The sequence below is a fragment of the Tachysurus vachellii genome, chromosome 5, assembly GCF_030014155.1.
Source record: "Tachysurus vachellii isolate PV-2020 chromosome 5, HZAU_Pvac_v1, whole genome shotgun sequence".
Taxonomy (NCBI): domain Eukaryota; kingdom Metazoa; phylum Chordata; class Actinopteri; order Siluriformes; family Bagridae; genus Tachysurus; species Tachysurus vachellii.
In genome coordinates this window covers 12,203,750-12,228,304 of record NC_083464.1, presented here as the reverse complement: position 1 = coordinate 12,228,304, position 24,555 = coordinate 12,203,750, and the positions used below count along the sequence as shown (strand labels likewise).

General features: G+C 36.6%; 1 protein-coding gene across 1 annotated transcript in view; it reads right to left on the bottom strand.

The window, feature by feature from the left end:
• The window catches only part of tsnare1 (T-SNARE Domain Containing 1), a 125,301-nt gene that overhangs the window by 10,607 nt on the left and 90,139 nt on the right, over nucleotides 1–24,555 (bottom strand). Inside the window, exons 10-11 of the mRNA XM_060869181.1 lie at nucleotides 16,346–16,428; nucleotides 5,875–5,984 (exon numbers count right to left, since the gene is read on the bottom strand). Coding sequence (XP_060725164.1) covers nucleotides 5,889–5,984; nucleotides 16,346–16,428 — 179 coding nt within the window. The 3' untranslated portion in view covers nucleotides 5,875–5,888. The remainder of the gene's footprint in view (nucleotides 1–5,874; nucleotides 5,985–16,345; nucleotides 16,429–24,555) is intronic.

Below are 24,555 nucleotides of genomic sequence, written 5' to 3'. Positions count from 1 at the left end.
CACACACAGCTGAAAGAATTCTGCATTGAGGAGTGGCGGAAACTTTCTTCAATCTGATGTCAGAAACTGGTAGATGGCTACAAGAAACGTGTCATTGAGGTTATTTCAACCAAAGGAACTTTATATAATTGGTGCTCTTTCTGTGTCAAAATGGATTTCCTTTTGGTTCTCCAGTTCCCTCATACCTCAGAAAAACATGGTTGTACTTGCTATAGTAAAAAGTTGCTAGGTGTGAACAAACTACAGACCGACTTTTAGTTGTTACGCCTTAGTATGCTTTCGAAGTGTGCTTATTATTTTTGTGACTGTCACTGGTGGCTGGGTGTCTTTCGGTGTCTGTTTCTAGTTTCAGCCCTTCCAATTATGTCACGTTTCCGCCTGTACGTCATTGGATCATCACATGACACGCTATGCCCCGCCTCTTTCTCGTGCTATTGGCTGGATAGGAATTTCAGGTGGACATTTAAACCACGTCAGCAAGAGTGACAGAGAGAGAGAAAAAAGCCGGTTTTGAATGGTTGTATGCTGTGGCTTGCGTGCCGTATTACCTCGTTGTGCAAAGCACTGTGTATTGTAGAACTTGTCTGTTGACTTGGTTATTTTGTGTTTTCTGCCTCGTTGTGTGTGCGTCCTGTTGTATGTGTTTCCATGTAGATTTTGTAAATATGGTTATATGTAGATATTGTAAATACACCCTGTTCGGTGGTTTGTAGGAAGTCGGTGCCAGTTTGGTTATTCTGTTTATTATTGTTTTTTGGCTAGATAGGGAGCGATGGAAGGACATGTATTTTCTTTTCTTTTCTTTGGATCAGGTTAACTAAGTGGTATTTGTTGAGTTAGAGGGAGTTTTATTTATTATTTTGGCCTTTCCGACTTCTGAAGCTGTCACCACCTAAAAAAATGAATAAATCCAAGAAGTGAATCTGTCGTGCTATCCATCCATCCATCCATCCATCTTCTGCCGCTTATCTGGGACCGGGTCGCGGGGGCAGCAGTCTAAGCAGGGATGCCCAGACTTCCCTCTCCCCAGACACTGCCTCCAGCTCTTCCGGGGGAATACCGAGGCGTTCCCAGGCCAGCCGAGAGACATAGTCCCTCCAGCGTGTCCTAGGTCTTCCCCGGGGCCTCCTCCCGGTTGGACATGCCTGGAAAACCTCCCCAGGGAGGCGTCCAGGAGGCATCCCGAACAGATGCCCGAGCCACCTCAGCTGACTCCTCTCGATGTGGAGGAGCAGCGGCTCTACTTTGAGCTCCTCCCGAGTGACCGAGCTCCTCACCCTATCTCTAAGGGAGCACCCAGCCACCCTACGGAGGAAACTCATTTCGGCCGCCTGTAGTGCTACGTTTTGTTTATTTTTTTAGGTGGTGACGGCTTCAGAAGTTTCAGACCTAGACCAGACCTGGCTTCAGACCTAGACCAGGTCGTAACAGAATGGTCTGTGATGTGAAGATTTCAGTATCTGGCTCCATTGGTGGTGTACCGTAGTGACCCTATGCTCGGACATTAAAAGTTTTGTTAAACCCTGGATTTTCCTCCTCTCATCCCTGCAATAGAATCTCATCAGGAATCCAGCTCAGTGTTGACAACTAGGTTTTATAAAATCATTTAAATAAGCCTCTTTATTTAGGACCCTGACTGCGATGTTTCAATGAATGTAAACCAGCTTCAGCAGCTGTATATAAAAATGCTGTCTGAACATTATTTTTTAATATTCATCAAGGCGCTTGAAATGCAGCCGAAAATTTGTTTATACCCAAACAAAATTCTGCAGACAAAAGTTTTAACATTTTGACTCTCTTATACATAATATTTAACAATTAATTTTCCAGCCAATCATTCAGTGATACTGTGGTTTATTGGTTAGGATTCTGTGCTTTCACTGGAACAGGCCATGTTTGATTCCTGGACAGTGAGTGTTGTGAGGTGGCTCTTTGGGCTACTGCTTGGAAAGCTCAAATCTCAGAAATATCATGCTGCCAATGCTAAATCCTTGAATAAGACACTTAACCCTCAATTACTAGTAAGTCATTTTGGAAAGACCTGTAAACCAAATGAATAAATGTAATCATAACAAATAAATTAATACAATTTAACTGAGAAACTCTATTAATACTGTAGAACAACACCCCCTTTGAAAAAAAAACAGCAAAATAAAACAACAAAATAACAGATTGACTACATAATGCGAGAACAAAAGTGGAATAAAAAGGCAATGGAAAGTTGCATGCCTGCCAAAGAGAACCAGTGATCAGCTGCTGCTTTTCACCTTGTGTGTGAAGCTGTGAGTGTAAGCTGTCTGTGTCAGTAATCAAATTTTGCTTTAAAAACATAAAGCTGTGATTCTTATCACACTTGCTAAAAGTAGCAAATGGCATACATTCAGGTGTTTTTCCTGAGAACCACCATCATCATTATGCCCAAGTACTGTCTTTATAATGCACTGAGCAAACTCTTTCTTCACATATCCAAGCTTTGGAAATTGATGTCAGAGCACAGAAGCAGAGAGGTTTAAGGGCCTTGCTCATGGGCTCACCAACTGCAGCACGACAGTGTTAAGGCTTGAAATCTGACCTTCCAATCAACAAACCAGAAGCTAAATCACTTGAGCAACTACTGCCCTACTAATACACTGGCAAAACAGGCAAAAAAGTAAAACAAGCAGGGCAGCAGTACAACATGACCATTGAGATCCACTCTACTGGTTGGTGGTTTTGGTTCAGCAGCTTGCCATTTCAAACACTGCTGTAAATAATGGGCTATGTTAGCTGTTCTTAACTGCTAGCAAAACAAATAAAAACTGAAACCAAAGATTTAAAGAACAAAGCAAGTGACTGCCTCTATTCCATTTGCATGTTGAATTTAACATAGAAAAATAAATAAATAAAAGATTAAACAAACCAACTCTTGACTCTACGCAGAAACTCCAGCAAAATCCATCTAATACCATCTGCCGATGCAGCGTACAGCTTTTCTGCTAGCGTGCACTGAGCGGATAAAAGCAGAGGATGAGAAAGGAGTTGAAAGGATCCTGAGGGCTGCTGGAGGTAAACACTAGCTGACAGGGTGGCTTTAACCCTGTATCCTACTGAAGCATGCCCCTTTGGCATAGCAGCTTCTGTCTGATGTCTTTTCACCCGGAGAGTGCGTCTGACTCCACAGTATGAATGCAACCCACACGGCAGGCTCAGAGTGAGGCGTGGTGTATGGTGTAGACACACGCTGGCCCACTAATCCCGCACTCAGCAGTCAGCCACACACTGGATAAGGGTCAAATGAAACTTGGCCTGGTCATGCAGACTTGTATTGGGTAGACTCAGGGAAGCGTGTTGGCAATGTACCCTTCTACTTAGAGGCATCTGTCTGTGTGGACTGGGCAAGTGTGTGTGTGTGTTGTCTAATTTGAGAGAGAAGTACAATAAGATAGAAAAAAGTATAATATTTGATTTTTCTATTGGATGTTATTTCTGTCATCTTCACTTCCCCTCAGATCAATAAACTGGGCTCTTTGTTTTGCTCTTTGCAGGATCACACCACTATAATCTGTAAAAGGCTACTTATAATAGGTTTACTTTGGTATTGCTCAGAAAAATACAACTTAGTGATTTCACTTTGTATACATCACCTCAATCTAATTTCAGCAAGTAATAAAATCATCTTTGTCAGCAACAAAATAGTGTCTAGATTATAAAAGTGTATGTGTGAAATAGATATGCATTTAAAAAATCCTGTGCTTGCTGACACCTTGGACAGTGTCTGACGTTTCAGACACTCAATGGACTCCTAGAGTGTTTAGTCTGCATATTACTCTTAGCTCCCTGAAGGCTCTGCATATATAAAAGCGCACAATTTTACACTACATGTTATTTGCTGAGGTCACTTAATTCTGGAGTCTGATTTTTCCTGCTACGAGGGACAGTCCTAACCAAGTCATAGAGACTGTGAAATATTTTAGTGCTCCTATTAAAAATGGTCCAATAGAGATGTTCAAAGCAGTCTGTATTGCATTGTGGTCACTGAAATAGAAAAGAAAAGAGCAATAGCCAATTGTTCCACCATTAAAGGTTCATTTTTAGCAGCCGAGTGACTCAGCAAGCCATCGTCTGTCCCTCATTGGCCCAATTTTAATGGTTCCACACACTACTGTTAATGCATGGCACTGACATGCATATTGAAGAATCTCTTCCCCCAAATGACTCTGTAAACAAGATGTGAGGGCAGCACTGGTAACATAATTTGCAGGAATAAGTGTCAGGCTGCAGTTATTGCGTTATTTAGTGCGCCATAAAGCGCCAGGCTATTGATTTGAGAGGCGAAGCGGTTCCACAGTTATTTCTGTCATTGCCACTCTCATTAAACTGATATATTAGGCTCTGTGTTTCCCCTTCTGCCTTTCTGTGCCTCTGAGCAGACCCCATTCTCGTGCTTTATTTCTTTCTGTCCTTTCTTTTTGTGCTCTTATCCTTTTCATGGTGTATCACAGCCATCTATTAGATTACATGTTATTATTTTTATATGTTATCGCATCCGATAGATATTTTATGACTTACAACATAAATTTCATACAACATACGTTTATGGTTCAGCCCTGAAACAAATAACCTATCAGACTGCAACACCTAACCATGAGCAAGGCTAAGAAGCCAAGACACAGAGCAGATGACAAAAAAAAATAAAATAATGAATTTAAATAGTCTAGTGGCAGAACAGAGCGCATTGTGTTTACATAGACTCAGAGCTGTTAATTCTTTATAAATCTATACTGCTTTCTGAGCTAGTTCCCTGTACACAGCAGGTTGGCTAGCTCTGCCAGGCTTACAGCAGAGCCTGTGATGGCAGCGTACCAGACATTATTGCTCAGGCTGCCGCACCGACTGCATCCATTCGGCGCACACTACACCGAAATCCCATGTCCACTGCAAATATGATTTCAGTAAGCAAGTAATAATTGATCTTTGACAGTCAACCTGAGGATAACCTTATGTGCAGTCTGAAAATAACAACAAATGCGCAGGATAAAAAAAAAAATTAACCCTAAAAATGCATCAGACTCTTTAAATGGCAAATGCTATAATTAATTCATTGTTAGAATAATCCTTCACACATAAATAATTATTACTATTAACTTTGTGGACTTCTTATAAAAATCCGGACAGAAAGGGAACGAAAGGATGAGCAGTGCATGTTATCTAGAAATGGAGAAATAGGTGGGTGTGTTGATCGATATTTCGAGGAGTCCAGACTGTCACTCAGCCTGATCTCTCACAGGAGGCTGTGAGAGGAGATCAACCACTCAGATTAACATCTCCTGTTCCATCTCGTGAAAACAGACTCAGTCCTCTGACTGTCTCCAAGTCTCTCACACCTCAACCATTTATAATGAGCCGATGATAATGGAAATGAGAAAATAAAGGACACGCTGCGTACTGACGGATAACTGCTGTATGTTCAAGAAAATGGATCACTTTTTTTAAAATGAATAAATTATTTAGAAACTGCCCACACAGTTTTATAGAAAAATTACACCTGTTAAATACTTTATCAGGAGCAAGCTTTTAAGTGACTAATGATGATTTATTGTGTAAGGTAATGCAAATGTCAAGAGCTTAATTTCAGCATGTTAGCTAATTGGTGCTTCTTTTTATGGCATGTTATATACACTGTTTTATTTCATCATAATTAAAAACACAATGAAAACAAAGATATTTGCTATTAAAGAGTGAATGCTTTTTGATGAACAAAGACAAGAAATATAAACACAAGAAAATATCTGATCACATTTGACTTCCTGATTACTCAAAATTGATAAGACAATGTATTATTTGTGCATATAAGTATATCGGAATTGTGCACTGATGAGGAGGCACATGAGTTACCTGTGGGTTTGCCTTTAGTTTCTGGTTGACAAAGCAATGATGAGGATCAGGAGAACCATAACGAATACTCCACCTATTAGTAAGTAGCATTTCCTTTTTCTCAGCTGCTTCTGTGGACACAAACATGAGAAGAGATGATAAGAGATATTTGCTGTCAACAATTTTTAATAAGTAATTAACATCTACCAGTTGCCATATTGACAATAAAGAAAAGGCAGATTGTCATTAGTAATAATAGATTCAGTGTACATGAATAATCATCCACTAATAAAATAATTAATACTTAATAATGAGATACAGTAAGGCATGCACTAATCACAAACTAATAAAAAGCTAACTTAAACTATAACCTGAGTCTTATGAATTCATGTGTGAATAACGACCACCTTAAGTAAAGATTAGTACATGTTTGTTGATTGAGGTTTTACCGAGCACATAGTGGTAAACTAAATCAAACATCCACTGAAAAACAGTCTGATTAGAAAATGGTAAAATGTTACTACATTCATTTCAGTCTTGTAGTTAAAGGAGCAGTGTCCTGGACCCGAGTCACCCACAGCATGCGTTAATACTACAGTGGGTTTTAAAGAGAAATGGGTTGAGATTAAATGATTGGTGTTTTTTTACTTGCATGTCTTTCTATCTTCAATAAGGAAGATCATTGTAAATTATTAAAATAATACACAGCCATCCAATGATGTTTGTGTGCACAGCTCCATATGAGAAATTTAAAATGCTGCACATTTAATTCATATATTTTTAGATTTATTTAATTTACCTCTACTTGTTAATTTATATGTTGCCTAAAATGCATGGTTAACATACTTCAATTTATATTTTTGTATAAATTCATAAAACCCACATCGTATTTAAGGTCAGCACTTTAAGAGATTGTGATTAGTACATGCATTAATTCATAATAAGTTCATATTTAAGTAAATATTAAATCAGGTGTTTTGTATATTGCATAATTATTCATGTATTGTAATTGTAAAGTGTTATCAATGAAACCCTTCTGAGATTTATTGTCAGGTGTGATTTTTTGCTTTCCTGGTAAAGGACCATAAAGCTTGTGTTAGTCAGACAAATCTTTATTTTAAATCACAGAATACAATTTAGATAATTATGCAATGTATAACAATTTCGTACCATCGTTCTTAGTTTTCGATTAGTTCAGTTCAACATCCTTGTCATCTCATACATCCTAAGAAAGTGTTTCTCAAGGTGTTTTTTTTGGATAGATAAAGATTCTTAGCTTCTTTAACAGGTTCTACTTGGCATGGTTTCTGAAAGACACACCCTTTTGGTTTTTATGGGTTTTCGAAAACTTGTTTGTAGACATTTTCCATATAGCTTTAAAATCTAACAAATATAAGTATGAGTAAACTCAGACAACAAACGTATTAGTGTGTTAGCGTATAGGTAGATGACAAATGAATGTAAAACTATATAAATGTAAACTGCTTTTTTTCCCCTTACATTTCACACTAATGTACAAACATCATGGCTGTTGAATTTATGATTCCAACCGCAACACCTATTACCTATTTCAATACACATATCACTTTAGTCATTTTTCTTCTGTTTAACACTAGCCAATTGAACAGTCTTTGTAAAACTACTGTCCTCTGTACCCTTCTTTCAACATCACTTAGATCTTGTTCTGTTGATCCACAATCGAGGTCAACTGGGTCTGTTTAGCATTTTTATACATGTCACAGTGCACTGTAAGTGTTAATTGCTTAAAATTCCCATGCATTGTGCTTGTCTGGATAGATCCTGTTCCTCTGCATTTTTTTAAAGATTAATCCTGTCTTGTTAAAGATTGATCCTGACAATTCTTGTCTGTAATAGTCAGCAACACGTCTGCAACATTACAGTGAAGCGGAATGAAAAATATTTGAAGCTTGGTTGTTTTATCATCACAATCCCACATAAACATGAACCTCAATATGCTTTGTATATTGACACAAACTGAACTTTAAAACTTTGTTCATGGTGTGTCCCGTGTCATAAAACAAATTCAAATTCAGTGATGTTTACAGAGCCAGTTCTGTATTTTGTAACACATTCTGGTCTTGACACATCCTTTGCCTCTGATAAGTGATTACATGATGGAATTTCATGTATTTCTAGAATGCCACAAGTGCTATTTGGCATTATATTCCTTAGTAGTTCTTTTGAACACCCCATGCATTTCCCCTCTTCCCCATTACTTTTGTCATGTTTATAAATTAAGCCAGAAATCCAAATAGATAAATACAAAAATTGGGAAGTGCATTTAAGTGCTGAGTAGATTCATTTAAATATATATTTTCAAACTTGACATCCGCAGGCTGCACCAATGTTTGGGAGTACAGAACTTATGATGCTTTGAAATGCTTTTCTTTTTCACTTTTTTTCCATTCGTTTTTTCACTACAAAACGGTTGAGAGCAGCAGTGTTAGACCAGAGCTGGGCTTGGAGTCTTTAAATCCTGACTCGCTTCAAAGCACGGAGCACAATTCATCTTCTTATCTGAGACTGGAAACAGGCTTTCTATGTGGAAAGAGAGAGAGAGGCAAAGCGAGGGTGAGGGGAGTGGAGGGGAGGCAAAAAACTGCTGTCGAGTAATTTTCCATTTAAACGTTCCACTCTACAACAATTTGCATAAGCAGCCCTGCGTCTGTGATAAGAAGATTGGTAATTTTCAAAGGCTCTGTGGGGATTGAGAATTAAAAGCCGCTCTCTGCTATCTTCTCTCTTGCAGCTGGTCACCACAGATTCTGCAGCTTCTTTCTTAAACTTTCTACTCTCCCTCTCTTTCGGTCTCACCCTCTCTCTCTCTCTCTCTCTCTCTCTCTCTCTCTCTCTATCTCAGTAGACTCCCTGTGGCATTCTCATTCTGTGTCATCCTGGCTTCCACTGCCTTTTAGGGAAAACAGCAAAATAAAAAAGTGAATAAGGTGAAGAGGTACAAAGAAGAGCTTTCGACAACAAAAGCACTGTTATTCTATTTTAGAGTGATTTTCCTGACTGTGCTGAGGATGGAGAGGAGAAGTATAGATGTATATATAATTAAGACATTTGTATATAGCCTTTAACAGAAAGCAAACTTCATTAATAAGCAGGTAAAGGCTTGATTTGAGTTAACAAAGGATGCCATTTGTAAACTTACAGCCTTATAGATAGATAATAAATAATAGATTAGCCAGATCCCTATTTATCAGATAATGATTGTTTTTAAAATCATTGTTGTGATTATCTCTAAAATGTGCTATATTACTATAATTAGTGGATAGGCAAAATAACCATGCTGCCAGACTTTCATGCATTCATGCAACTGGTATTTGAATCTTTAGAGAGCTATATATAGGATCTAGTTATGTGCTAACAGACATTGCACTGACCATCTCAGGAACCATGTGTCTGAACTGGACATCTTCTGTGCAGAAAAGTCTATGCTAACATCACATGTTCAGACTTCAATGGCCAGTCATCCTTCTTGCCCCTTATCATTGGAAAATGTGGAAGCTATTTCTAGCTGTCTGATGGATTCTGATTTGCCATGTTCAACTCTGGTCACAGCAGTGTCTGTGGAATGGTCTAGGTTGGTGCCTGTCAGGCTCTAAGTTATCCATGGCAGCAGCTTTAAAGGCAATGGTAGCACAAGGCAGCCACCCTATCAGTCATATGTATGGCAGATATTATTATGCTTGTTTATCAGATTCAACCCAGATGTCGCATCTGTTGAGGATACTAGGACTGATGACAGCAGTCACAGCAGTGGAACTATGAGATTTTCTGAATTTTTCAGCTTACGGCTGGTAAACAACAAACATAGTGTCCCATTGGAGACAGACACCTGTAGGCTAAGCTACTGATGTGATCCCACATGGGCAGACTCAACAAACCTCACTGGATGTGGTCCATCTGGGCATAGTTTATCCTACCAGTTCTGAGAGATTGCCACGTTATTCCACTCACAAACAACAGTGTGATTGTGAGCTTCTTCATCCCTGAGAAAGTTGTTGCAAGCCACAGACCGATCTATTTTCCATTGCCACATCAACCAGTTGTGGTTTTATTGTCAGAACTGGACAGAAAACTAGCTCATGATGCCCAAGCTCATAACTGGCCTCATAAAGTGTTTTACTCCTCTACAGGTTGTAGAGATTTCAGCAACTAGACCACATAGACCTGCTTGTGGACTGAACATGGCTTAGAAGTCCTTTGTTTTCGCTTGCTTTTTTACTAGTTGTCAAAACTCACTGTTGGCTTCCTTCCTGAACCAATGAGCTCCGCCCATAATCGGAGCAATGAGATTTTGTACTCTCAGACAGGTCACCTGTTAAGGACTCTGACTGAGCAAATTCAGGAATAGTTTTTGAGAACACAGTCCCATTTTGTATCATGTATTTTTGTTTATATTCATGTTTACGTGTCTTTGCCTTGCCTAGCCTCAATCCTGTTCCCACCTCTGCACACCTGTTCCTTTTGTTTCTCTAATTATTTGTCCTATTTATACCTGTTGTCTGAGTCCTTGTCTTTCGTCTCCCTTGTTTGTTTTTTTGTTTTTTGTTTTCATGCTTTTGATTTTCGTGTTTGTAATTTTTCTGTAGTTCTGTTGTTTTAAATAAATCCCTCTGTTTTGCCACTATGCATGGGTCTGATTTTGTTCCTGTGGTGGTATCTGTTTCCTGACAGTTGTTGATTTTCATTAACAAAAAAATATTATTTTGGATTCATCTGACTGCTACACTTTCAGCAAGTGTTTTGCCAGCAAAAAATTTCATGCAACCTTTAAAGAGGTGGTGGCTAATGGTTCCATTTGCAATTGCTAGACAGTGAGAACCATAGACAAAATAATACTGTATATTCTTTAATGGTGGCATTTTACCAGAACTCTAGATAAAATTATATTATTAAGTAGACAGAATCATTTCTGCTATATATTGTATTAAAAATGTTGAATTATTCTGTGCAATCTTCGTAAAAGAAATTTTTTTTATGTACATTTTGCCATCATAAAACATAGATTCAGTCTCAGTATGGAAAGCTATTTACCTTGTGTGACATGAAAAATGTCTTTATAATACCATAATAATGCAGAAGGATGATTACTGACATAACATTATTCTGCCTGTATCTTATCTGCTTGGAAAATTGGAAGTCTGTATAATAAGTAGCATTTGCAGTGACACTGCTTGGCATGTAATCGGCTTAGGTGAAATTTGCATAAGCATTCAGTCCCAGTTGAGCTGATGTGGTGTAGCAAATAAACATGGGCTTGTGGTCCTGTTCTGCACTGCAGATGTGCATGACATAGTTGGACACATTGCTGTGACTATTCAAATTCCACTGTGCTGCATCATTGTGCATGTCTGACTACCCTGTACAGATTTTTTCTTTATGTAGAAATGACTTACAATTTGAGTTAAATAGCAATTATAGTATTATACATAGTACAATTACTATAATAGCAGAACATGATTTTATAGGAAAGAAAGGTATATAAAAATAAAAAATTATTTATTAATTTCCCTAATTTAGGTATACATTCCCATCATCATATGTGGAGACTCATATATACATATTTATTTACTCCAAGGCTTTAATATATAAAATAAAAGGTTTTATTCCGATCTCAAGTCATTTATCAATACAGAATTATAGTGTATGGTTGTAAAAATGCTTGTTAAGCAGAAAATATCAACAAAATTATAATAATAATAATAATAATAATAATAATAATAATAATTATTATTATTATTATTATTATTATTACTCACTCACTCACTCACTCATTTTCTACCGCTTATCCGAACTACCTCGGGTCACGGGGAGCCTGTGCCTATCTCAGTCATCGGGCATCAAGGCAGGATACACCCTGGACGGAGTGCCAACCCATCGCAGGGCACACACACACTCTCATTCACTCACACAATCACATACGGACAATTTTCCAGAGATGCCAATCAACCTACCATGCATGTCTTTGGACCGGGGGAGGAAACCGGAGTACCCGGAGGAAACCCCCGAGGCACGGGGAGAACATGCAAACTCCACACACACAAGGCGGAGGCGGGAATCGAACCCTGACCCTGGAGGTGTGAGGCGAATGTGCTAACCACTAAATTATTATTATTATTATAATCAGCAGTAGTAGAAGTGACTCATAACTATATAATATGTTAGGTCAGGATGAAATTAATAACAAAGCCTCAAACAATTTTAGTTATTACAGGTTATTACACTTAAACAGCTGAATATTAACACTATATAGTCATCCAGCATGCAATCAAGCAGCTTGCTCTAAGCAAGTTTTAGAGTTTTAGACACACCTTGGTTCAATACTGTTCCCTGTAATGGTGTGTGAGGTGCACACAGAAGAGCTAATATCATTAATCAAGGTTGGCAGGTTTCAGTTAAATTTCCATCCCAACTACTTGGCACATTTTTATAAGAATGTAATCCTTACAACCCTGTCATTAACTGCACTGTCCACTGCTTCATCTCCATTGACAGCGTTCATAGAGCGAGTATGGGCCAGCATGATCACTGCCCCATGGGGTTTCTATTAGTGCTTGTTACAGTTCCCATTCCCAGTGGGGCAGTGAGTATGCCCTTACATTCTTACACATAGGGAGGAGAGAAAATCAAAGTCAAAGTTCTATCTTTCAAATGGAATTTTTAAATTTTGGAATAGTTGGTCATTCAGGTGATTTGTTTTTCAACTGAATTTAAAATATCTGGCAAAGTAAATCATCATGATTACTGATGAGCAACAATTATTCAAAAACTCTGTAGATACTCTATTACTACAATATGTAGTAGTACTATGTAGTAATATGTGTAGTACTTCTACCACTATTTCTATTCTACGTACAACTATTTGCACTATTACTGGCACTAATTCTAGGAGTACTATATAGTACTATCTATCTATTTTTCTATTGATCGATTAAATGATCATTTAGTAGATAGATAGACAGACAGATAGGTAGACAGACAGACAGACAGACAGACAGACAGACAGACAGACAGACAGATAGATAGATAGATAGATAGATAGATAGATAGATAGATAGATAGATAGATAGATAGATAGATAGATAGATAGACACACAGACAGACAGTGAGATATATAGATAGACACACAGACAGATAAACAGACAGACAGACAGCAGATACTGTAGATAGATAGATAGATAGATAGATAGATAGATAGATAGATAGATAGATAGATAGATAGATAGATAGATAGATAGATAGATAGGTGTGTATGTGTGCATGTGTGTGTGTGTGTGTGTGTGTGTGAGAGAGAGAGAGAGAGAGAGAGAGAGAGAGAGAGAGAGAGAGAGAGAGAGAGAGAGACAGAGAGAGAGATACAGATACAGACAGAGTGACAAAGAGACACAGAGATAGAACTGTTTGAAGCAGTTTGGGCTGAATACAATCAATGTGCTCAAAACAGCATGCAGCTCGTACAGAATAGGAGGAATGAAGAATGAAGAGAGAACAGAACCCAAATCCAGAACTCACTATCAAATGTTCCAGCACAGAATATTATCCAACCACACACACTACACATAAATATAATACGTTTGTCAAAATAAAGAAAGCAATGTTCATAATTGATGCCTGAAGTGTTCCACAGTGAACTGTTTCACAGACTGCTTACTTCAGTTCAAGTTTTGCACACAGCTCCACTGTGTTAATGAACAATACTCTTTAATTCTGCTCACTTGAGCTCTGATTGTACTGATGCATCATCACTCCTCTATTTAGCTTTAAAACAGAAGTGATAAGCAGTGGATGTATTATAGATTCAATTTATTTCCGGTGTGTATTCAACATGTTAGACTACAGACAGAAAATGTCTTGTCTTTTTTAATTGGCTATCACATACAATGAATGTATAGAGACTTAGGAGAGATGCTCGAGGGAAATGTATGCGTGTTCAGAGTTACCAGCACCCCCTCCTTTTCCTCTGGGTGCGGCTAGCGGGACTGGTGAAGTGCTAAATTGCTCTGTGTGAGTTTGGTCACGGCTGAACTCTCAGTGAGATAATGAAATGACAATTAATCCAAAAGCTGTTGCCATTCACTCATTTGCCCCCTCACTTGTTCACTTCTAAAAGGAGAAAGGAATGGAAAGAAAAAGTGGTGAGGCAGCAAGAGCAGATATTTGCATTTAGCCCAGGATAAATGGACACTGGTATATAAAAAATAACATACAGTGTCAAAAAGTGCTAAATGCAGGGGTGCCAATAATTCTGTGTTTTTTGTGCATTTTCTTTAGACTAATTTATTTAAACTTTTATGAAGTGTATAATAAATTGACTTTAATTAATGGTTAGATTGTACAAATATATTTATTTAGTTGCACATTTGAAAAAAAAAGATGAAAAATTATATTATTATTATTATTATTATTATTATTATTATTATTATTATTGTTGTTGTTGTTGTTGTTGTTGTTATTAAAATCAAAATAATTATTATGATAAACATAAAAATAAAAAATATGATTATTATTCAAATAAAAATAACATTATTAAAATAAAATGAACAGCAACAGCAACAACAACAACAAAAAGAAGAAGAAGAAGAAGAAGAAGAAGAAGAAGAAGAAGAAGAAGAAGAAGAAGAAGAAGTCCATTCTCTCTCCCTGGTTTTAGTTACAAACAAATGATCGTTTCCTAATTTTAATATAAAGATGACTTTGTGTTTGACTACTAATGACATCAGAAATAAAAAAATATATAGATTAGTTTATAAACTAGAAAATATATTGACTAGAATGCAGCAGTCGTACTGTGCTGTTTCACTAAGAAGTCATAAATAAAACCAAAATCATGAGAAAGGCAAGCCTTCTTTTAATGACAAAAATAACACACATAAAATGTTAAAGAAACAAATTAATAGAACAGAAAAGGGAATGCAAAAGTAAAAGAAGCACATTATGTGTAATAGAGTTACTGTACTTTTTATACTTTTTTCTCATAAGAGTTAAAAAGTAAAAATGGATACAGTACCAGTGCATATTAATGTTCATTTTTAATTAAACAACTTATATAATGCACAATTAACTTTTCAAATAATCTGATGCTTAAAGCTAAAAATGAAGTATGAAAATCATGCAGCTATATACATTTCAGGTAATGGATTGCTGTAATGGCCAAAATGTATTCCCAAAACTATAGATTAATGAACAACAGAAGGTCGAAATGAATTAGTTAGTTTTTTGCTAACAAATAGCTGTCATTAGTTATACAACACACACATGCTCCTAAAAATTCTGGGAACATAAATTAGGTACAAGGCTCATTCAAAACCCTGAGGCTCAACAAATGAGGACTTTTCCATTATGCTTATGAGAACTTACAGTATAAGCATGTGATTCTTGCTGATTTGGACACCAGAGCTCAGTTCATAAACATGTAAACATGCTTGACCTTCAACATTAGAGAAAACTTTATCATATTATCATATTCAATGCAAAATGTCATCTTCTTCATTAATGTACTGTCAATGTCCAGTTTTCTTTTTTCCTTTTTTATTTATTTTATTTTATTTATTTATTTATTTTTACAAAATGCAACAAATACCAGCATTTCTATATTTTTTGCATTCCTGTATATTTAATCACTTCATGGACATTTGCATTGTGCTGACAACTACATTTGCCAGAACATGGGTCCAAACATGGCTGCTGTAAACTACAATCCCCGGCTCCAACCCCACCCACACACCCACACACACACACCCACACACACACACACACACACACACACACACACATATACTGTACACACACCTGTTGCTAATCACACACCCACACGCAAAGCTTAAAAAAGACATCCATTCACAAACTTTGCGAAGTAAATGCTCCACATTGCCTACAATGGTTGTTTCTATGCTTTTATTTGACTCTGTTTCCTGTTATTTTTATTCAGATTTTTTCTGCAATATCCTTTTTGCTGATCACCTACACCGGTTTCTGCCCATAAATTTGACTTGACTTTGACTGTATATTTTTTTTGGATAATTTGCTTTGATTTTTCCTATTAAAACTCTTTTACTCTGAAGATACTAATCTAAAAAAACCTTCTAAAACCTGAATTCCTTTGTGCTTATTTATTCATTCATTCACTGACCAATTTATCCTGGTCAGTGTCTTAGCAGTTCCAGAGCCAGTGTTGCAGAAATATTGGTTGCAAGACAGGAATACACTCTGTTAGGGAATACCAGTACATCACAGGGCATTACACACACACACACACACACACACACACACACACACACAAAGAAGCCAATCCACCTACTGGCATCTATTTAGAAGATAGGAGTACATTGGAAGAATATTATAAAACTAGTACAGTAAATTACAACTTCGCCCTCTGAACTTCAGTCTGCTCTGTTATCATTGTATCATCTTACTGCATGTAAGTAAATTATCATCGAAAAAAATTAAAGACAAATTATACCTGGTGATGGCTGGCCTTAGCAAGCTCCTGGTTAGCAGATTCCACATGTGAGGAGGTTGTCTGAATGTATTCCTCAATGCTGTCTGTAAAAAAAAAAAAAGAAAAAAACATACCAACAGATTTATTATCCATTTTTAGTGCATTACAGCAATTAGTGGGGAAACTAACTTGGTTGTTAAGATCAACATGGTACTGTTTTGCATTGTTCAGTTTATTCCTTCAGGTGGTGAAATTTGTCACACATTTATATCCGTCAGGCACATTTGATACATGACTATAATAAAGACATGCTCATACACCTAATACTATTTGGAAATGCTGCATTTCTTCTTCACATGCCTTGCAGACACATGTGAAGGATACAGCACACAGCAGGTTAAGCTTAATGGTAAATGGATGAAAGGTGAATTTCTAAAACTTCTTAACTTGTCATATGATCAAAACCAATGATACACTCTTCTTACCATATGGTGTAATACAAATTAAAAAATTAAGAGACATATGTATAGTCTCTTAAAATGTAATACCATTTGAAGCTCATAAATTTGGCATATGACCTCTGGTTATGCGACGTCTGGAAAATAATTAACAGATAATCAAAAAAACTAATTTTATATCTGTGTTTTAATTTTTAGGGCCAAAAACGGCAGAATCACAAATGTTGGTTCACTATGTTTGGCATGAAATAACGGTTTCTCCATGTAGTGCACTATATGTCTAACAGAAAGTTACTGATATTCAGATAGATAATTCAACATTGGAACACTGAGATTTTCTACAGGATAAAGAAAAGATACATTTTTCCAAAGCACTTCCATTAATGATAGGGTTAATACTGTAGGTCCAGACTTAAACATTTGATCCACCAACACAGACCAGTACTTTCTTTATTCTAACCTTTTACAAAGCACTTCATTTTTATCATCCTTTAAAAGAAAGAATTAAAGCGACTTCAAACATTTTCTAGAGTGCAGAAGACTACAACCGAGTGTGTAATGCTTTATTTTGTGTTGCACATTGCACTGATTTGAAATAAGGTTTCCATCGCATTAATATCGGCATCTGATATATTTCAAGATTAAATTTGATCATGACATTTAAATTTAATGTTTGTGAAATATCGGTGCCCTTTTAAATGATGATGTCACTATACAAAAAGGGAAACAAAAATGGCTTGATGTCTTGGAAATTTAAGTCTACCTGATGAAAATAGACGAGAAATGCACAAAAGCCGGGTTGTGCTCTTGCTTTCTTAATTTACGAGAAAGGCATCTATTTATTAGTTTTGAATAATCCAAATGAGTTGTCTTGTACCAATGCACATGTACTTATTCTACCAAGTGAGAACATTGATTCAAATGCAAACTCAATTCCCTTCCCAATTAAAAACAAATGTGTGGTTCAGCACACATGGGGGCACAACTAAGGCAGAAGTGAATGAGTTACAGCAGGGTTAAAGCAGTGCAGGCTCGGCAGCAGCAAACGCTCAGACTTCACCTCCGCCTGGCTGCTAGAACTAATGATGTTTTGTTTATCTTTTCTGATTTGATTTGGTTGTGTTCTCTGTTGCTGCCTTGCTAAGGAGAGATACAGTGACATACAGGGAGAACATACAGTCAAACAGACTGAGAATCATAGGCTTTTATTTGGTATTTTATCCAGATGTTAAACAATAACAGTTACTATCCCTTTATTCAATTATTGCCCAGTTTAGACACTCTACAGATTATCTATAATCTGTCATTTAGAAGCCTATCAACGGATTCTCATTAGCATGTCATATGATGTATATTGATCTTTTAACAATGTGTCATAAAACATATCAATACAGTCCACACATACTGGAGGTTAAGATTGCAAAAGGAGAGTGTACTAGATGTGCAGAATAAACTCAATTCTGTGCCCAGGTGCCTGCTTATATAATCAGTTTTTTTTTGTTTTGTTTTTAAGCCATGCACTCAGTTCATTAATCAGTGTGAATATGGGAAATAAAATAATCTGTGAAAGCCTGTGAAAGCTCTTTCCTGCCTCAATGAGTTGCCTTCGTGTAAATAATAAGCATAAATGCATGTGAATGGCCACCACAAGCTTCGACAGGGGATCTACTAATGAAGTCACAATGTCTCTGAACTATAGCAACTTAACATATATGTACCTTAGCTGGAGAAAACGTCTTAATTATAGTCAAATGTATTTAGTATTTCCTCGAATTATTATAAACCGAATATAAGATTATTAGATCTATTTCTGACAGTCCAGCTTATTTATAGTAATAAATGTTTAAAATTAGCAAAGGTATCTGGCGATAGAGCAAACATTGCTAAGATTGCCAAAAGTAACACATACAGTGTATTTATTTAAACACTATATGGTCAGAGGTTGACCGCCTCTGTGGACACCTGACCATCAAACAAATGTGTTTGTTGAAGATGCTATTCCAGTTTTAGTCTCACTTTGTCTTTAGTTTACCCTCCATGCTTCCAGGAAAGCTTTTCACTGGCTGTAGGAATTTTTGTAGGAAGTTCAAGCACTGATTTCAGTCTGTCTGGGGTGCAGTCAGCATTCCAGTTCATGACAACTTTGTTGGATGGTTGAGATTAGGTCTCTGTACAGGCATCTTCAGTTCTTCTGAACACACCTTGACAAACCATGTCTTCCTGGACCTCATATGGGCATTGCCTGTCAGAACGTGTTTTGACATCTTAGTTCCAGTGAAGGCAAATCTTAACGATACAGCATAAAAATTATTCTATATAGTTAGTTGTGTGCTTCTACTTTTTTGGCAACAGTTTAAGGGAAGAATCACATATAGGTGTCAGGTGTCATACGTTTGGACATATAGTGCATGTTGATTTTTCTAAGCTCGGTTTAATCTGCTGAAATCCTGGGCATGCACTCAGGCTGCAATTTTATATATTCAATTAAAGTTTTTTTTCCAAATTTTTGGAACCATTTTGAACCATTTTGATCTCAACAGCTTTAGTGGTAGACTTTTATTCCTCCCTCTGCTTCATTATACTTTTTTATACTAATTTATCTTTGCTTAGCCTACCCTATGTGGTCTCTCACTAATGCCAGTAATGTCATGAACCTTTAGCATGACAGAGGAGCTTGGTCAAAAGGTCTCAGTAAGTTACATCAAATACAGCATATTTGGAAAGGCAAGAACTGAAATAATCTGGATTTTACATGAGCGTGTGGGTGTGTGTGTGTGTGCAAATGACCAGCCTGACCCTCTTGGATTAAGTACTTCCTTCTATCCCTTTTTTTTATCACTGATCCATCATCCATGACCAATTACTGTACCTGTAAGAAGCCAGCAAAATAAAATGAAGAATGAGGCTCTTAGAACCACGAAAGGAAGATGACACATTGTGCTGTCATATAATCAATCAATATTTCAATAAGCAAGAGTGGAGAATGAGGTGTGGGTTTGATGGATCACCAGACATGTGTGATATGAAGACCCTGCAGGATAGGTGACATCTCACTGTTGTTAGGCTGAGTGCTGTGGGTCATTAGATTGAAGTATGATATTGGGGAATACCATACAAAGTTAAACAAACCTTGTGGTCACAGTGAGCCATGTCTAACACCACTGGGAGCACTGTAGTAAGCAATATTTATTGCAATAGCTATAAACACAGAAAACCATTCACAACATGTTATGTTCACTCTCTTAACCACCTGAATTATTCATATTGCATAGACAATGGCATTTAGCATTATTTATTTCATTGTAGAGCTGACAACTTTGCAAGCATCAAATTATTAAAGGTATGTAATTTGGATGTTAATGATGTTACAAAATATTCACATCTGCTCTCACCTGGTCACCCCTCTATACTTCCCACACTTTTAATGAAGCCTTTTACATGCATAGGCAGAGCGAAATAAAGTTATTAGCTGTGAAAATGTTCATAACACAGGCTACAGAAATGCAATACAATGACTGATGCTTTTTAATTTCCTCAAGCTCAACATCCCCAATTCATTAAGGAATTACAAGAACAAATTCTCCAAATGACTCTAAATAAAATGAGCTCTTATCTGAAAACTCCTCGGGCACTCACTTACACATGCACAAACGTTCATGCATGGTGCAAATGGCTCAAAAATGAGGCAAAACTAATCAAACAAACAATCATTTAGGGAGGCAGCAGGCTAAGTCATAAAACATATGCCTAATTGGCTTGGAGAACCTTTTAATCAGTTAATAAGCATAGTCCATGTGGCTGAGGGCTTATCAGCTGTATCAGCGAAGAGCATATGAAGGTGAACTAGACACCAAGTCGAACACACACACAAATAAGAATATTATTATGTTTTACAAAGTTCATGTACAACTTTTTGTCATCCCTACACACACCTGTGTGTGTTTGACTTGGTATGTCTAGTTCACCTTAGTGTGCGCGTGTGTGTGTGTGTGTGGTGGCAGCAGCAGCAGCACAACATGACCTGTAGTTTTCTGAAGCCTGTCACAGCACAAGAGTAGAGGCTTTGTTACAGCCAGTCAGCCGGTTAGAAGCCCTAATCTAAGCTTCCTTGATATGTTTATCTTGGCCTGTCCACCCTCCACCAATTCCATACACCATCCACACAAACCCATATACTATACAAACTGTCATCCACTGAACCGTTGTTTGTATTGGACTTAATAAACACACGCGTGGGGCTCATGTTTTCAAGGGTGACGAGATTTTTTTTTATGTCAAACCAACAGTTAGATATCATTGTTTGCCAGATTTGATTGACTGATTCCAGTCCAAACATCATAAAACCTAAAACTAGCACTACATTATCCAACTCTTAAGTTATGACCTGGATACTTTGGTAGAATTAAATGTTTCCTCTTTAAGAAAAAAAAAAGAGGAAACAAGACAAAGAAGCAGGGATAATGAAAAACAATGAAAAAAGTATACACCGATTTATTATTATTATTATTATTATTATTATTATTATTATTATTATTATTAGTTATAATAATAACAACCTCAATAATAATAATGATAATAATAATAATAATAATAATAATAATAATAATAATAATAATGATAATAATAATAATAATAATTATTAATAATAATCTTTCAGGCTCATATGCTTTATTTCCACCCACATTCTCCAAACATTTTCCCCCAAACCCATTACATTTAAAATATAAATGTAAAATTTAAATTTAAAAATAGTTAATAGCATCTGCTTATTAACTGTTTAGCACCTGGATATCTTTGAACAATTGTACAAAATTTATAAAATTTACAACTATATGTTGTAAAGAGCAGCATTTTAAGCCCCCAGGTGGTCCAGCAGTAGGATCCCATGTTGCCATTGCTGTGGCCTGGGTTCGATTCCGAACTCACAGTGCCGGTCCTAAACCCGTAAAATGGTTAGGGTTGCATCCAGTGTTAAACCCGTGCCAAATCTAATATGCAGACCACGTGATCCGCTGTGGCATCCCCGAACAGGGAGCAGTCGAAAGAAGAAGACAAAAAAAAGTCTCTGCTCTGTATTTTTCCCTCCCCTAGAGATATCTGTTCATGTTTTCGTGTTTTTGTTTTTGTTTTTTTGGTTATTTTTTTGGTTTAAAAAAAATGTTTCAGATAGAACAAAATAAAACAAACCCTCCAGTACCCAGATACATCTGTTACTTTACTGTAGAAATATAACTTTGGCTCATTCATTCTGACAAATACATAAAACAAAATTATGAAGCTTTACCTAAAATAGACTATGTAGTCAAAATAACAATTTTATTCTGTACATGTCCTATTTTGTGTGTGCTTAATAAGCAACACGACACATCCACTACAGACGTGAACTATAATACACCGTATCATTTTCCATAATTAAGTTCTTGCTTGCTGCCTAGGGTTAGGGTTAGGAAACTCTTTATTCTGCTGCTGGCTATTAGACATATTACAAACCATTTTAGACTCTCCTGAAGCAGCCTATGAACTGATTTACAACATATCAAATGGGATTTATGTATCTTTCAACAGCAGGACTAAGGATGAGTTAAAAGTCAGCTGATAGCTGATCCACTGAACATCAAGAACTAGAAACTGTTCTATTCAATTAAAATGAAAGAAAAACCAAATAATAATCAGCGCTTATAGTCTGCTGCATGTGCATAGCAAATCTTTTAGAAAAAACAAACACAAATGGTTGATATTTTAATAAAGTTTCGGTAATTTATAAGGTTGCTGGTATTACGCATTGTTTTAACTGGGTTAGACTCTTTAACAGGTTTATATGAAAACGGTCACTAATTATTTAAGACACTTTACTCTGTATTGATCCAAGGAAATTGGACAGACTGAACTGACCTTGGCATAGACATCGGTTTCTGTGTTGTACTGCGTCTCTGATTTTTACTTGTTGAATGCAGGTTCCTGGAGTGACTCAGAGCCCTTGTAAAGCCTTTGTGCACCACAATGCGTCCATCAAGAGTTTTGCTCTATATTCATCATCAGTGCTCACTACACTTGCCTAGAAGCATTTAATCAGAAGTTCTTCATTTGTCTACATACTGTATATTTATCTTCACAAAATCTTGTGGAAATGTAACATATTTTAATTGTAATTATTAAATTCAATTCAATTCAAGTTTATTTGTATAGCGCTTTTTACAACTGACATTGTCTCAAAGCAGCTTTACAGAACATAAACGTAAAACAAAAGGTTAATATAAAGAATAATAAAGATTAGTAGAATGCAAAATTCAAGATTAACATTAGATAGATTTAGTTCAAAATGTGTATGTATTTATCCCAAATGAGCAAGTCTGAGGTGACTCGGTCAGCAGTGGCAAGGAAAAACTCCCTTAGACGATAGAGAAAGAAACCTTGAGAGGAACCAGACTCAAAGGGGAACCTCATCCTCATATGGGTGACACTGGAGGGTGTGATTATAAAAATACAGTCAAACAAATGTTGTATTGATGTAAAAGACCACATGGAGTTCACATCTCCTCTTTAGTATCGCAGAGTCTGACTGAAGCTGGTAGATCTCTAGATAATGACATTTTAAAAAATTATACAATTATATTAAAATATTTCTGAAATTCCATACCATGTAGGCTGAGACGGATAATTTGAAAAATTGCAGTTTTTGAACAATTTAATAATCCAAGAAACTCATTCTGAATCACGAGACAGAATCAACGTATAAATAAAAAACAGGAACCAGGTCAGGTGGCCAGGTAGGTCATTGGCAAACAGTGCAACGTGGCTGAGACAAGAATAAAAAAACAAACAAAAAAAAAAGATGATTTAATAGACAGACGTATGTAAGGCACACTGATCATTACTTCTCAAAGTTTATTGTGAATGAATGATTCTTTTATACAGTGAGTGTGTGGGTGTTTAATTGGCAACAGGTGTGTGTGTGTGTGTGTGTGTGATTAGATCTCTGGAGACTGTAAATGTGCAGGTGGTGTGTGGAGCTAGGGATTGTGTTTGTAGGTGGCGATGAGTTCGGGGAGTTGGAGTTCACGAACAGCGTTGACGTGCTATGAAAATGCATTAAAAGACCTTCAACCAAAAAGGGTATTCAGAACTTCATTAAGATTTTGAATACAATTTTAATTTAATTTTCCTTGGGATATTAACTAGTAGTGGTCGAATGAGACAATCCCATTTTTGCTTCTAACATTTGGTCAAAGTATTATTATGCAGTTCATAGAAAAAGAGCACATAAATGGTAATGTTGACAAATGCATGTTTGTATTGTTATGTTGTATTTTTTTTCCCCTTACATACATACTTGCCTACACAGACTACACAACCCACTGTACTGCCCTCAACCTATTAATAATCTGACCTGAGCAGTATCGAAAAGCACAAAGTATGAACAGTATCTTTTAATTTTTTTTTTTTTATTTTCGGGGAAAAACTGCTTTTGATTTATGCAGAATAAAGATGAAACTGAAAGGGGAAACCAGAAGCTACAGTTCTTTGTTCAGTTATTCCTTCCATAAATTTCCTTTTTGTTAAATTTTCATTCACGTCTGCCAGACTTTCTTCTGCATGTGTTGAAGAAGATAAAAAATAGAGGAAAGCGTGGGCAGAAAATCTCTTTACTGTCTTGAATTAACTCTATATACTGTATGTTCGACTGACAACACACGGTCTTCAGCAAGCTGTCCTACTGACAGAAAGCCACAAAAGGAAGAATGGTAAGGGCAAGATGAAGAGCCAAAAGAATAG